Genomic DNA, 16,817 nt, shown 5'->3' with positions numbered 1-16,817 from the left:
TGTTTTCATAAAGGCTTTAAGGTGTTTTTTTTAACCCCCAAAAAAGAAGTTAAAGGAATTTTAGTGTTACAAAGAGCAAGGTCTGTTTTTAAGTAAACATTCTTCTGGAATAATGAGAAAAATATGGCCCAGGGTATAACAGTATAACAATGTATAACATAATTTAATTAGATCGTAGTTTTTATAAGCTAATGCTAAGCATTTGCTATTGCTTGGATATGAATTAGAAAGATAAGCTTCTGCCAAATTTTTTTCTCTTTCCTGAGATGTGTAACCAAAGAATCCAAATGTTTTGTCACAGTAAATAGGTGATCATTATCATGTTGAATCATCTTGTTTTAATGCAATTCACTTCTGGAGTAGCCGTGACAAACATCTGTGATTTCTGTTCAAGACTATACATCACTTTGGCATTGCTTTCTAAAGCTGTTGTTATAACTATTAGTATGAAATGAAATACACTAATGGAAACTTTACTATTTTGCCTTAGGGTTTTGAACCAAGAGGGACTGCAATAGGCCAGCGACTGGTCACATGGAATAACATGGTGAAAAATACAGGATACAAAGCAACATTAGCAAATTATCCTTTTAAATATGCAGATGAGCAAGCCAAAAGGTAACCATTGCTTTTAGAAAAAGAATATTTCCTATTGAATCCTGTTCTGTTGCCTGAGTGAAAACATCTAAAGTAAAATGCTAAGCTCAGAATTTTTTGCCACTAAATTTAACTTGTCTTTGTTGTTACAAAGATATTGTTGTAGAATGAAGAATAATTTCTTTTTTTTTTTTCTTTCAGAGAAAGTTAATGTTGGTTGTTTACAGTAAAGATCAGGTGCTAAATAGGTTGTGGCTTTGACAATGTACTTCAGCTGGTATACTTACGGCCTTGAAATAGAACTTTATTGAAGATCAAATTGTTATTCTATTTTAGCCATCGAGAGGATAGATGGTCAGATGATCATTATGAAAGAGAAAAAAGAGAGGTGGACTGGAATTTCCATAAAGACAGCTTTTTCTGTGATGTTCCAAGTAAGTACATAGCATACTAGATGAATAATCCCTTCAGTGGTTTCCTAGTATACAAGACAGAATATGACTGGAGACTAACAAGTATGTGGCCCCAAAAAACACAGCCTAGCATTCTTAAGGAGATAACTAACTAACTAAATAGCTAAATAATGTATTAGACTTCTCTGGATTAGGAAACCACTAGTCTTAATTTATCCGTAATGAAAATTAAGAAAAAGATACTTTAGTTGTTTTTAATTTTATGAAAGAGTGAAATGTAATAAAATTCTTCACCTGGCCTAAAATTTCCAATCTTACTTCAATGTTTTTTTTTTGTTGTTTTGTTTTTTGGTAGCGGGGCTTAAACTCTGGGTCTGGGCACTGTCTCCTGAGCTCTTCAGCTCAAGGTGAGCTCTCTACCATTTGAGCCACAGCACCACTTCTGGTTTTCTGGTAGTTAATTGGAGATAAGAGTCTTATGGACTTTCCTGCCCCAGCTGGGCTTCCCCCCACCCCTTTTTTTTTTTTTTTATTGTGAAAATACCATACAGAAGGGTTATAATTACATGGGCAAGGTAATGAGAAAAATTCTTATCAAGCATTGTTACCTCCTCCTTTGTTTCCCCTTCCCATCCCTTCCCATCCTCCACCCCCCAGCTGGACTTTGAACCATGATCCTCAGATCTCAGCCTCCTGAGTAGCTAGGGTTATAGGCATGAGCCACCAACACCTAGCTTTTATTTCAAAGTTTTATGCTATATATTTCTAGATTAAGTAAAAAGTAATTTTTTTGTATTGAGACCTAAAATTACTTGATATATATTTATATATGATATATGCCATATATATATATATATATATTATGTAAGCTGGGAGAGAGAGGAGATGTGACATTGTGCAAAAAGAAATGTACTTATGTAACTCTGATCCCTCTGTACATCACTTTTATACTTACAATAAAAATATAAATAGATATAAAGAACACTCATGTGCCTTATTTATGATTTAACAATAGAGATAGAGAGGTGAATAAAATGCAGTCAAGAGAACCAAAGCTTAAACACCACAGAGGCCTACAGATGGTATGAGTGAGTAAAGCTAGCTGGGCAAGATGTTGGAATTGGTGATGGCTATGGAGCACTAAGCACCTGCCATATCTAGAGGAACCAGCTGCTGCTCACCCTCAACAAATGCTTAACTTCACAGAAATGATGACTGGAATGTTGCAAGAACTTCCCATAGGTCAGGAATCCAGATTTCAATGTGAAACCACAGATCTCTGAATGTTGGCAACAAATTCACTAGAGAAAATTTACTGCAACATAAAGTTAGCCTGTTACTCTGCAGCTGCCCAGGAAGAAGGAACCCAAGGCATAGCGGAAGTACAGATGAACTTGTGTGACATTGATTAGCCTCAGTGATTAGGAATGAGGAATTATGGGTAATTAGAATTTCCAATGTAGAGCCAGGTGCTGGTGGCTCACACCTGTAATCCTAACTACTTAAGAGGCTGAGACCTGGGCTGGGAAGATGGCTTAGTGGTAGAGTGCTTACCTTGCTTTCGTGAGGCCCTGGATTTGATTCCTCAGCACCACATAAGCAGAAAAGGCTGGGCGTGGTGCTGTGGCTCAAGTAGTAAGAGTGCTAACCTTGAGCGTAAGGAGCTGACAGCACCCAGGACCAGCACAAAAAGAAAAAGAGGGGAAAAAAATCCAATGTAGAAAATACCATTGTTATGGTCTTTTGGTTTCAGCTTTATATTGTTGCTGAAAAGCAATCTTAAATGTGTTTTTCCTATCTTATTAGGATCTGCTTGAATCTTTGATGTTTCTAAATCTTTACAAATCTCAGGGTTTTTATTTTGAATACTGTTTAACTATATGGTAACCAGAGAAAGTGGCTAAGGTAGAATCTTACGTTGATCCTAGAAAGCAATACAAGTTTACTTTTCTGTCTCTTCTCTTCAAAAAAGATATTAGAAAAAATGAACTCTGGTTAGTTCTGTTTTTTTGTTGTTGTTGTTTTGTTTTGGGTCCGGTCCTGGGGCCTGAACTCTGGACCTGAGCGCTGTCCCTCAGCTCTTCAGCTCAAGGCTAGCGCTCTACCACTTGAGCCACAGCGCCACTTCCAGCGTTTTTCTCTTTGCTTATGTGGTGCTGAGGAATCGAACCCAGGGCCTCATGCATGCAAGACAAGCGCTCTACCACTGAGCCACCTTCCCAACCCCAAACTCTGGTTAGTTCTATGTTCATTCTGGTTGCTTTATTTCTCTTGAAGTATTACTGCATTTGTATACATATATTACTGTATATGGCTTAACCAACATCTGTGAATCTTTTTTAAAATTTTTTGTTATTATAAAAGGTATTGTACAGAGGGCTTTATCTGTGATTGTATCTTATCTAGGAAGAACATTAACAAGTCTTTAAAATACAGTTTTTATTTTATATTTCAATAGTCTGTATCAAATATTTGTCTCCTGAGATATAGATTCTGCTTTGGTGAAAGCCATTACAGGCTCTATGTAAAAGAAATAGTTATTTCCTTGGGCTGACTTTGTACCTAAAATCAATTTACATGAGACAATAGCTATTACATTCAATTTTTTTTCCTAAGTTTTCCAGTTAATTTTGTTAGTACAATTAGGGCTTTTTAGATAATATAAACTTAATCTACTTCATTTTATTTGATATATTAAAATTTTTAATAACTTGTAGATCACCAGCTTTCGTTCACCTCATCTAATTCCCACACCCATTTTAGAAAGATGTCACTATCAGCATTTTATAAGGAGGAAGCAGGCTCAGAGAAATTGTTAGAGGTATAAGCGCACACAGGTAATAAATTACAGGATGTAGTTACAACAGATCTGACTCCAAAGACCATGTGCTTTCCAATATATTACACATCTCTTTATTGAGAAGCATGTTTTGTATTAATGTGATTTCCAAAATACTTTTTCTAGACTCTGGTGTGCCAGAGAGGCCCTGTATTCAGTAAGAACCTGGGTCTCTGTGGTCCTGGTGAGCACTTGAGTACTCTGGTCTGCTATGATTTTAGAGCTTTAAATTGATCCACCATTCTTCCTCTGTTAGCTGCCAGGGAGAATGTCTCTCTAATCCATTGCTGATATTCCCTAGTGCATCATTCTTTGATTTTATATACTATTATGGCTACATGTTCGGAAATTAGGAGGGAGGCATTTGATTAATTTCCTGCTGAAAGTTCTTATGGATTTTTTTTCTTCTAAATTAGAGTCTAATCAGAAGTAGATTTGTTGTACATTTAGTATAATTTTAAGCTGTAGTGAATACACAAAGGCTTTCTTTCTGTATTGACATGAAATTCCCTGCTTCTAATGAATTGTCCATGTGGTTTCTCACTTAAACTTTCTTTAAATTCTCAGTCTTTCCAAATAAAGGAATAATTTATAAACCATTCCCCCTTCTTTTTTTCGTATCACCAGGTGACCGATACTCCAGAGTCGTATTTGCTTCCACAGATGGGGAGACACTGTGGAATTTACCTGCAATTAAATCAATGTGTGATGTGGATAATTCCAGGGTATGTAAAATGCAGCTGAAATTTGTTCAGCATAAATAAGGCTAATGTAAGTGAAACTTATACCTATATTCCTGGTGTCTGGTCAGATGAAAGTACTTAAGAAGCTTACCTACTGATGAGTATACACCAGCAGGCCAGCTTTGCATTCTTTCAGAGCCCAAGATCAAAGCATGCCTGCCTGCTTCCCTATCTTCCAAACCTACCATCTTCCTTACATAGGAACTGCTTTCCCTTGCCTGCCCATGTTCTTTCTCCATAGTGATCTTTTCTGTTATTTCACTGTGTGTATGTGTATTGAAGATAATAAGACTGATATTTCTTATTTGATTTTATTTTCTCTCTAACCTAGTTTTATTCTTCTCTACATTTCTCCTCTCGAGATATTGTTAGCATCTTAATTATGTAACTAAATGCCTGCCTGTGTCTTTGGCAATCAATGGGTCATTCTAGCCAGTGACCTCAAAGGAGAACTTAGGGAGCAGACTTGGAAAGGGAACATCAAAGGGCATAAATTTAGTGCCTATCTAAATGGTGGTGGTAATCCAATCCAGACTGCCTGGAGCTTTAAACACCTTACTGCTTTAGAAAACACCAGGATCCAAGAAGACGGGCGCTTCCTCTTCAGAGCCAAACAGATGTCAGCACCCGAAGACCTAAAGTGAGCCGCTGAGTTGGGACAAGCTGTCAGTTTCTTGAGGCAGTTTCTCTAGTAGAAACCACTGTCTTCTCTCACTAATGGACCTGTTGGGGTATAGCCACTAGACACACACACACACACACACACACACACACACACACACACACACACACACACACACACACACACACACACACACAAAATACCTCATTATGTGTTTAACATAACTCTAAAACAGAAAATCATTGACTAAAAGCAAAATCATATCCCCTGCTAAGAGCAGGGCAACCAGACAACCCAACCCAACCCCCCATTGCCTCAGCAGGATTACTTAATGGAACAGAAGGTAGAAAGGACTCTTAAAGGGCCGCTAGGCCAGAAGTCTCAGTGTGCTGACATGGGTACGTGCCTTCCAAGAACTAAGTGGCTCACCAAGTCACTCCATTATTTAGGCCTACCTCTTCTGGCTTTATTCCATTCTTCATTCTGAGAGACTATTTGTACATTTTGAAAATAACTTTTCCATTGATTGTGTTATCAATTTTCTGTCAGTACCACCTTTTCTGTGTTTAACTCCAAGTAGACTAAAGTGTCAGTCTATAAACATCAAAGTTTCTTAAACAGTAGTCAGTTTTATTTTCTGTGTTTTCTTCTCTTCTGTATCTGGTACTGGGGCTTGAACACAGGATCCTGTGCTCTTTTTCAGCTTCAAGTAGTGAGCACTAGCCTGAGAGTGAGAGTAAGAGAGAGGGAGAGAGAGAGAGAAAGAGAGAGAGAGAGAAAGGAAGAAGCAGACTAATTTTCCCTCATGCTAAGGTGTTGGGGGAGATCATACACTATAGTCTTGATAAAATAAATATGATTTGTGTACAAGGTTCTTAACAGCATAGTGTAAGGGCTAGAATACTGAATCTCAGCTTATTTTTGAAACTTAACCTTAGGTAGAGTGGTCGCAGTAAGATGTTATATCAAAAGAAATCTAGATATGGCTTTCTAATGGCTTGACTTGATATGTTTGTATAATTTAAACTATCTAAAGGAATGTAGAAGTACTCTTATCTGAGTATGTCTCTCTCCTAGGCACATGATAGGGATTGAAAGCAAGAACAAGACGAGTATAATTTCTAAGTCACTGACTGAGAGCAAAACTGTACAATTCAGTAATTAATTGGGAAGAGAGAAGAAACATGATATTGTCAGAATTTGAGGGTAGATTCAATATACATGTCCAAGTAAATAGATGGTATAACCAATTTTCGATTCACACCAAGAAATGAATGAATAGGTAATCATACTTCAAAAACTGTGGTTATAATTTTTACTTGTTAAATTCTTACCGATTGCAAACATTTTTAGTAGTCTAGTCTCAAATTCTGCTGTGAGCCCAGGATAAGAGATTTTTTTTATAATGATCATAGGTATTCATCCAATACCTTAAATAACAACTTGGATTAATAGTTCAGCTTTCAAATTATTATGGTTCATTTCCCCAGTCTCCCAGTTTAGGCCACTATTAAGGATTTTGTCTGTTATGGTGATTGGAGCAGAGTGTCCTTAGACTCTCTGTCAGGCTCCTTCCACCCTTCAGTTCTGGTCATTGTACTTAAGCACTTGATTATTAACACCTCTCATGTTAAATGAAACACAACCAAGTGATACAGAGAGGAAGGGCTTAATTGTTGGGTCATCTCCAGAAAACGTCTGGTAATCAGTGTAACATCTTGGGGAGGCCAGATGTCTCACTTATCTCCTGCCTGTGTTTACAGCACATTTTGTTCAAGCTCCAGATTCCCTTTAAATTACATGCCACTTACACTCATAATTCAGAGAGGCACAGGTTTCCAGAGTCAAAAGGCTCTGTTTCTGAGGCTGGCCTATGTCCTATCCGAAGTGGCTGAGACTTTCAAAGGAGCCTCACTCAGTCAATTCCTCTGATCCCCTTCATTGCTTCCTTCTGCCCTTTGACATCCTAAGGGACACTACGCCAGACAATCATTAGTAACCAGAAGTGTATTTCTCCAATCTTTACTCTGCTAGAAACTATTTTCCCAGATTAGTCTTTACATGTTGTGGATGTTGGTGCTTTGAGGACTCAGCTTGTAAAAGCATGTGATATTTGGTAGATGAGACTCTGGCTTACCAGGTGACATTAGTGGATAGCTAAAACCCCTTACAGCTTCAAGGAGCCCAGAAATAGAATTTCTGGTTCTTGCGTTAAAGAAGCCTATGGAGTGTTTGCCTTCTTTCTCCTCCTTAGGTTCCCTGTAAACATCAATGTGTAGGGAATGTGGTTACAGGGGGAAGAAGAGTCTAGCAGTCAGTTGAGCCTGGTGTTAAGAGCTTAATTTTCCACTTAGCTTCTTAAAATATCTCCAACTTAGCCAGTAGTTTGGAAGTTTGAGGTAGCATTTAAAAATCTGCTAGTTTTTTCTTTTTCTCTCTTCTCTTCCTTACCCCCTATTTTAAGTCAACCCCACCCCTGCTACTATCTAACTAGAGAAGCGTTCAAAGACAATTATAACCACAGAGGCAAAATGGCTTCCTAAGACATCCAATTTGTAAACAACTAGAATTAGAAGGGCTTACGAGTTAAAAAAAATTGCTTCCATAGACTCCACTTGCATTTTTATAAACTTCAAAGATTTTTAAATCCCTCCAGTGAATCCATTTTCTAAAAATACAACAAAATTATAACTGCCTCCTCCCATGAAGAGGTACCAGCTTGCCATTATCTGTAAGCCTTACCATATAATGCATATCTCAGTGTTTACTAGTAGTCAAGATGATAAAGTTAGAGCCACCGTCACATCACCACTGGGTGATGTGACTTGGGTATTCCCTGTGCGGGTCCTGTCAGCTCTCACACACAGTATGCTATTTATCACATTAAATTACAATTATTCATCTTTGTGCCTGATTTTCTGCCACCCCAAGAACAACTAGGTAAGCAAGGACTACCATATCCTATTTATCTTGTGCAGGTGCTCAGTAAGTAATTTTTCTCTTTGGAATGGGCAGATAGGAGCATACAATGTTACTTATGCCCTGAAAGTGTGGACAGTCCCTTGAGCTTCATTCCTTTAAATTCAGAAGGCTCCTACCCAATATAGGGGTACTTAAACAATGTCTTTTCTCTGTACTTACCTCTTACCTATAAGAGCCCTCGAAAACAGTTTTTCCAAATGTTAGACATCAACCAACACCAATTTTGAATTTAAGAATTAACTCAGTGGTGAACTAGCATTTATTTTTGATAGAAGCCATCAAAGTAGTAGTTGATCTGTATTGAAAAAGTCCAACTTCTTCATCTTAAAACCCATTGTTATTAGGAAAGGTTATTAAAGGACAGAATTCTGTGCTTGCTTTTTTAGCTTTAGCTGGCAACCCTGTTTCATTTAGCTTTAGTGTTTAGATACTCTAGCAACTATAGATTGGGTCTTCCTAGTTGACAGTGAGTTTCATGATGGTAATTCATTTTCTTCCATCTGAAAGCTATCAAGCATCAGGGTTGCATTTTCATACTCTCAGTTCACCAGGCCAGACCTGGGGACTAACATGTTGTTTCAGGGATAAAACTGGTTATTTGCCATAAAAACCAGAGGAGATGCCACTTCAGGCTTCTGGTATTTATTAGGTAATTCTGCTTTCCCTAAGTTAGCATAAATGTGTCTTTAACCTAAACACAGCTATGAATAGTATGTATTACTCTGTTTTATGAAATAGCAATCACTACTTTTCAGAAATAAACTTAGATATGAAGTCTTTGTGAAATAAATATTTTAGTGTGTAATAAAATCCTTTTGTCTCAGCTTTTTTTTACTCCTCTAGAGTGTCTTTTAAAATCAAGTAACTATTATGGGATATTCATTATGGAAAATGTCAAACCTATGCTGGGTACAGTTTACATAGCTTCAGGACTTGCCAACATATAGCCAATCGTGTATCATCTACAGATCACCTCACAGATTAGTTTGAGTAGTGGCTTAATAAGGGATCACTAGTAACTTGGTTTGTAGGTAAATCACAGTTCCCAAAAGATGATTTATATCAGTTTCTCCCCACTTTGGAAATATATTTCAATGAATGAATGACAAAGTCTAGTTTAATCAAGGCAAATGGTAAATTCTAATCATACATTCACACCGGGCCGGGCTCCAGTGGCTCATACTGTAATCCTAGCTATTCAGGAGGCTGAGATGTGAGGATCATGGCTCAAAGCCAGCCCAGGCAGGAAACTCTTATCTCCAATAAACAACAACAACAACAAAAACGGAAGTGGTGCTGTAGCTGAAGTAGTAGAGCTCCCACCTTGAGCTGAAGAACTCAGGGACAGTGCTCAAGCCCAGAGTTCAAGCCCCATGACTGAAAACAAAAACAAAAGCAAAGCAGTCTTTGGTAATTAGAGATGAGGGTAAGAAGTGGGACTAGGAATTTTTAGCTCTGGGCATCTTTAGCTCTGGTCCCAAGACAGAAGTCTCAGGTCAAGCTCCAGTGAAAGGGGTTGGATTTTATTCTCACCCTCAGGGAACAGGAGCCAGTCATCTAATTTACAAAATAGAATTACCCAGAGTTCTTATAACCTAGCAATGCTAGTAAATGAGAGAACTTATTAATTTACTGTGACAAGAATTTCCATAAAATAGGAAGTGTTCTCCTGAATGTTCTAAATCAAATACTGTCCACAAATCCTCTACTTACCAAAAGAGCAAATTCCAAAATAGGGTTATAGCCAACCTGAAGAAACTGTATGTGTGTATATATGTGTTTGTGTGTGTGTGTGTGTGTGTGTGTGTGCGCGCGCGTGCGTGCGTGCGTGCACATGTGTGCACACATACTTATCCGGGCTTGAACTCAAGGCCTGGGCATTGTCCCTGAGATTTTTTACACAAGATTAGCATTCTGCCACTTAAACCACAGTTCCACATTCAACTTTTTGGTGGTTAATTAAAGATAAGAGTCTCATGGACATTCTGCCTGGGCTACTTCAGATCACAGTCCTCAGATCTCAGCCTCCTGAATAGCTAGGATTACAGGTAGGCTTGAGCCATCAGTGCCTGCCCAGCTTGAAGAAACTTTTAAGAAGAAATAGCTAAATCCCTAATTATGCATTAACTTATACACTAAAATCAGATACATACAATATATTAATGTAAAACTATTGCCCATTCCTACCCATATGTCAAAAAATAAGTTTAGTCTAAATCCATCATGAATCTCAAGCCATGTTTTGGATACTACCAGCATTGCTTTTTTGTTTACTGGTTTTTGTCTTAGTGTATTCAGACTGCTGTAACTGGAAACAGAGAAGTCTAAGCTTAAGGGGCCTGCAGATTCGGTATCTATTTTATAGGTGGCACCTTCTATGTGTCCTGATACAGCTCTATGGAATCATCTTTACAAGGACACTGATCTTATTAATCACCTCCCAAAAGCCCTGCCTCTCATTGTCACATTGCAGAGTAACAGGAATTAGGGAACATAAGTGTTCAGATCATAGTAATGGTCAAGTAGCATCTTTGCTTCCCTCTGTGTTGATTGAGATACCTTTGCCAATAAAAAAAATCATACTGATATCCAAAATTTTTAAGCAAAAATGTATTTAAGATACAAGTATATTTGAGATAACAAGTATATTTGAAATGCAGAAATGCGTCAATTGGGTCATTGTTTTCATAATCTTGTACATACATAAACTTCAAACCTATTCACTATATTTATTGCATTCTATGGTCATTTGAAAAAGAAGTTGTTTTCAAAGTAGGTGTTAATTTTATCTCCCTCACCAAACTCAGCTCTTGTTGATATGGCTTCTTACTTCTATATCATTTCCATAGCCCCAAGTCAACTGACTATGCCATGTTGGCTTTGAAGTATAACATGCTCTTCTCCCCTACAAAAGGAGAGAGCATGATGAACATTTATCTAGTTTCCTGCTCAAAATAAAGTGACTCATAAGGTGCCCTGTAATATGAGAAAATCTTGTATTGCATAGCAAACTGATACCTAATTTAAGAGGATATTTAGCTTGGGTAATTTTCCTGGTCCATCCAGGCAATGGTAATGTTCCCAGTCATGCATCCATTTAAACTCCAGTCCTGCGTATCTTTCTCTGCAGATCAGATCTCATCCCCAGTTTGGTGATCTCTGCCAGAGAACCACAGCTGCTTCTTGCTGCCCCAGCTGGACACTGGGGAACTACATCGCCATACTGAACAACAGATCATCTTGTCAGAAAATCGTTGAGCGAGATGTCTCTCATACATTGAAGCTGCTTCGGACCTGTGCCAAACACTACCAAAATGGCACCTTGGGGCCAGACTGCTGGGACATGGCAGCCAGAAGAAAGGATCAGCTCAAGTGTACCAACGTGCCACGCAAATGTACCAAGTACAACGCCGTGTACCAGATCCTCCATTACTTGGTGGACAAGGACTTCATGAGCCCCAAGTCAGCTGATTATGCCATGCCGGCTTTAAAGTATAGCATGCTCTTCTCCCCCACAGAGAAAGGAGAAAGTATGATGAACATTTACCTGGACAACTTCGAAAACTGGAACTCTTCCGACGGCATCACGACCATCACCGGGATCGAGTTTGGTATCAAACACAGTTTGTTTCAAGATTATCTTCTCATGGATACTGTGTATCCTGCCATCGCCATTGTGATCGTCCTGCTGGTCATGTGTGTCTATACCAAGTCCATGTTTATCACTCTCATGACAATGTTCGCAATAATCAGTTCCTTGATTGTCTCGTACTTTCTCTATCGTGTCGTATTTAACTTTGAATTTTTCCCTTTTATGAACCTCACTGCACTCATTATTTTGGTTGGAATTGGAGCCGATGATGCTTTTGTCCTGTGTGATGTCTGGAACTATACCAAATTTGACAAGCCTCACGCGGAAACCTCAGAAACGGTGAGCATCACCTTGCAACATGCCGCACTCTCCATGTTTGTCACAAGCTTTACCACTGCCGCCGCCTTTTATGCTAACTATGTTAGCAACATTACAGCAATCAGATGCTTCGGGGTGTATGCGGGAACAGCTATATTGGTGAATTATGTCTTGATGGTCACGTGGCTTCCAGCTGTCGTGGTTCTGCATGAGCGATACCTCCTCAATATATTCACTTGCTTCCGGAAGCCTCAGCAACAGGTGTATGATAACAAAAGCTGCTGGACAGCAGCTTGCCAGAAGTGCCATAAAGTGCTTTTTGCCATTTCAGAAGCCTCTCGAATTTTTTTTGAAAAAGTCTTGCCGTGCATTGTCATTAAGTTTCGCTATCTCTGGCTCTTCTGGTTCCTTGCCTTAACTGTAGGCGGGGCCTACATCGTGTGTATAAACCCAAAGATGAAGCTACCCTCCTTGGAGTTATCTGAGTTCCAGGTGTTCAGGTCGTCCCATCCTTTTGAGCGTTACGACGCTGAGTACAAAAAGCTTTTCATGTTTGAGCGTGTTCACCACGGAGAGGAGCTGCACATGCCCATCACCGTCATCTGGGGTGTGTCCCCAGAAGACAGTGGCAACCCACTAAATCCCAAGAGTAAAGGAAAGCTGACACTAGATAGCACTTTCAACATTGCCAGCCCAGCCTCCCAGGCCTGGATTCTACATTTCTGTCAAAAACTGCGAAACCAAACATTCTTCTACCAGACTGATGAGCAGGACTTTACCAGCTGCTTCATCGAGACCTTCAAACAGTGGATGGAAAATCAGGACTGCGAGGAGCCGGCCGTGTACCCATGCTGCAGCCACTGGAGCTTCCCCTACAAGCAGGAGATCTTTGAACTATGCATCAAGAGAGCCATCATGGAGTTGGAAAGGAGCACAGGGTACCACTTGGATAGCAAAACCCCAGGACCAAGGTTTGACATCAATGATACTATCAGGGCAGTGGTGCTCGAGTTCCAAAGTACCTATCTCTTCACCCTGGCTTATGAGAAGATGCATCAGTTTTACAAAGAGGTGGACTCATGGATTTCCAATGAGCTGAGTTCTGCACCTGAGGGCCTCAGCAATGGCTGGTTTGTCAGCAATTTGGAGTTCTATGACCTTCAGGACAGCCTCTCAGATGGCACCCTGATTGCCATGGGGCTCTCTGTGGCTGTGGCATTTAGTGTGATGCTGCTGACAACATGGAATATCATCATAAGCCTCTATGCCATCATCTCCATAGCTGGGACCATATTTGTTACTGTCGGTTCTCTTGTCTTGCTGGGCTGGGAGCTGAATGTTTTGGAGTCTGTCACCATTTCAGTTGCAGTTGGTTTATCCGTGGACTTTGCTGTCCATTATGGGGTTGCTTACCGCTTGGCTCCAGATCCTGACCGTGAAGGCAAAGTGATCTTCTCCCTGAGTCGCATGGGCTCTGCAATTGCCATGGCCGCTCTGACCACCTTTGTGGCTGGGGCCATGATGATGCCCTCCACAGTCCTGGCCTATACCCAGCTAGGCACCTTTATGATGCTCATCATGTGTATCAGCTGGGCTTTTGCCACCTTCTTTTTCCAGTGCATGTGTCGGTGCCTTGGACCACAGGGAACCTGTGGTCAGATTCCTTTACCCAAAAAACTACAGTGCAGTGCCTTTTCCCATGCCCTGTCTACCAGTCCTCGTGACAAGGAACAAAGCAAAACACACACCATGAATGCTTATCATTTAGATCCCAGGGGCCAAAAAGCTGAACTGGAGCATGAGTTTTATGAACTAGAACCTCTGGCATCCCACAGCTGTACTGCCTCAGAGAAGATCACTTATGAAGAGACACACATCTGCTCCGAATTTTTCAACAGCCAAACAAAGAACTTAGGGATGCCTGTGCACTCAGCCTACAACAATGAACAGAACAAAAGCACCAAAAGTGAGACAAGCTCCGCCTTGTTACCACCTGCTCTGGAGCAGCACACCATGTGTCACTTCTTCTCTCTGAACCAGAGATGTAGCTGCCCAAATGCATATAGACCCTTAAAATACGGCCCACACTCTTGCCAGCACACGGGTGATAACTTGTGCCGCCAATGTGCCCCTCCTGCTAGCAGCTTTGTCCAGATCCAGAATGGGGTGACACCTCTGACAGCCGCACACCAAGCTGCTGAGGGATTCGTGCATCCCATCCCTCACATGCATCCCTGCCCCTGCCTGCAAGGCCGAGTGCAGCCACCTGGAATGCAGAATTCTCTGCCCAGGAATTTCTTCCTCCACCCAGTGCAGCATATTCAGACCCAAGAGAAAACTGGTAAGGCCAGTGTACACAGTCTTCAGAGCATTGAAGAACATCTCCCAAGGATGGCAGACCCAGCACCACTGGTCTGCAGAAGCACTGGAGCATTACAAAAAGCATGTTGTGATCCTGAGAATAATCAGAGGAGACTCTGTACAAATAAGGACGCAGGGAATATGGAGGGTAGTGGAGGGACCGAAGCCAAGGTCTCTGGTTTACCAAGTCAGACCAACAAGGCACAGAGGAAAGTAGAGTTGAGCTCATCACAGACTGATGTAATGGCGAACTCAGAACATTTAAGTCAGAGTGAACCAAAATTAATATTTAATCATTTAATGGGAAAGCCTGGATATAGGTCCTGCCCAAACAATCCTCAGAGTTGTGGCAGAATTGTGAGAGTGAAATGCAATTCTGTGGACTGCCAGATGCCAAACCTTGAAGCCAATGTGCCTGCTGTATTATCACACTCAGAACTGTCTGGTGAAAGTTTGTTGATAAAAACACTATAATAAATATAGCATTAATGTCTGAACCAATGCCTCAGTCATTCTTTTGAAATGAAAATAAAAGCCAGAAGCTTAGAAGGGTATAACCAAAGTACAGGAACTGGTATGTTTTACCTTGTTAAAAATCATGGCATATTTTCACATTCCATTTGAACAATTATTATAGATTATTGGATTCATTGATAACTTTTATTTCAAGACTTATTATTATTATTATATAATTATTATCATTAAGGGATTTCAGTTCAGAATGTCAGTGTATGAGTATAGTGCATCTTAGTTAAGGTTACCTCTTTCATCATTCAAGAAGGTTTTTACATTTGTACCTGGTCTAAAAATAGTTGTCTCTCTCTTTGTTCTCCTACGGTGGTGAATCTAATTCTAAATTACTGGAAGCTTTATCTTGAGCAGCCATATTTGCCTAATACCTTTATTCTGGTGCATATGGTTGGTAGTAAGCAAAACTTTGCTTGCTCAACATAATTACTAGAGATTGCCCTTCAGTTAGATTTACTATTACACTTAAAATCCAGGAACTAAACAACATTAAAGTTTGTACTTCATTTAAACATTATCAAGCACCTTAATAGTACATATTCTATTTGTTTGTATGGCTAGACTGTGAAGCCAGAGACACATTTACATCCAGGCTGCTATCTTTCCCACATTAACCAAATAGGCACAGGTGTTCCATTATCCTACTACCAATCTAGGAGCCGTAGATATCATCTTGGGCAAGGCCACAGTTACATTAGTGCCACAAAAGGAGGAGCGTGAATTAAGTGATATGATCACCCACAAAGTACTGCATTCCAGAGGATAAATTGCACAGTGACAAAAGTGGACCTACATCACATGTATCCTAGCCACTTGAAGTCTTCAGAGTAAGGGATCTTATATTAAACTCTGCTTCCATCTCGTGCCTTAAAGGACTGTGTCCTGGAGGCTTCTCCCTTTATTTTAAGCCATGTCTTCATTGTGCAGCTAACACCTGGAAATGCTAAGCCTTCAGGCAGGATCTTAAGTGACACCGTGTATCTTGAGTTAAATCAGTCTGCAGTAATTGAGCTGTTGGAGCATGCTTTTGGGGTAATGCTTCAGATGACATAGCCCATCACAGCTTGTCATCTGATACTAAGGCATTCCAGCCCTTACAGGCAGAGCCTCTGCACTCTGCTTCCTCCCAGGGCTCTACCTCTGGTTTGGTCCTCTAAAGAATCTAATGAGAATATCTCTACATACAGAAAAGATTTCTTTAAGACAGTTATATTGGTTAATCTCTTAGGAAGTTTCCAAATTGATCTGTGTATCATCCTCGGGCTTGAAAAATAAAAGCTGTCAAGAGCTGGAAGGGATTTTTGAGATCAATGACTAACGCACAAAACACATTTCTGTTAAGTAGCTTTCCAGTTTGGGCTTGAATGCCTGTGCCAAAGAACTCACTACATGTCTACCTTGATTGAGCCAAAAAGCTGTTGGTTTTCTAGCAGTTGTTCCTCATTCTAATCTCCAGAGTGAAAGCAAACATCTCTGATCTTTCTGCCACATGATATCCCTTCCCTTCAGATATTTGAAAGCAGTGATCACATTCCCCCTCTGGCATCCCCAGCTCACACCAGTGTTCTTCCAGCCACGTACCAATGGAGCATTTAAGGTCTTCACTGGGTGTTTGCTTAATGCCTTGTGCAGGGGTAGTGCCCAAACAGACTCTGATAGCACCCCCACGAGGAAGTCTAGTCCTCAAGAGAAGAGGCACATGATTTTTTTGTGAGGGGGGGCCAGTCCTGGGGCTTGACCTAACTCAGGGTCCGGTCACTGTCCTTGAGCATTTTTACTCAAGGCTACCACTGACTTTTGGCTTTTTGGTGATTAACCAGAG

At 40.2% G+C, this 16,817-nt stretch overlaps 1 protein-coding gene across 5 annotated transcripts in view; it reads left to right on the top strand.

Moving 5' to 3' along the window:
- The window catches only part of Disp1 (dispatched RND transporter family member 1), a 110,303-nt gene extending 95,339 nt beyond the window's left edge, over positions 1–14,964 (top strand). For all 5 annotated transcript variants that reach the window (XM_042681853.1, XM_042681854.1, XM_042681851.1 and 2 more), the window contains 4 exons: positions 491–618; positions 934–1,031; positions 4,477–4,574; positions 11,327–14,964. In XM_042681853.1, coding sequence (XP_042537787.1) covers positions 491–618; positions 934–1,031; positions 4,477–4,574; positions 11,327–14,941 — 3,939 coding nt within the window. In that variant the 3' untranslated portion in view covers positions 14,942–14,964. The remainder of the gene's footprint in view (positions 1–490; positions 619–933; positions 1,032–4,476; positions 4,575–11,326) is intronic.
- Positions 14,965–16,817: the final 1,853 nt, after the last annotated feature.

The sequence above is a fragment of the Dipodomys spectabilis genome, unplaced genomic scaffold (genome assembly GCF_019054845.1).
Source record: "Dipodomys spectabilis isolate Male_0828 unplaced genomic scaffold, ASM1905484v1 ptg000069l, whole genome shotgun sequence".
NCBI classification, from domain to species: domain Eukaryota; kingdom Metazoa; phylum Chordata; class Mammalia; order Rodentia; family Heteromyidae; genus Dipodomys; species Dipodomys spectabilis.
The sequence above is the reverse complement of the archived record's forward strand: the minus strand, read 5'-3'. Positions and strand labels throughout refer to the sequence as shown.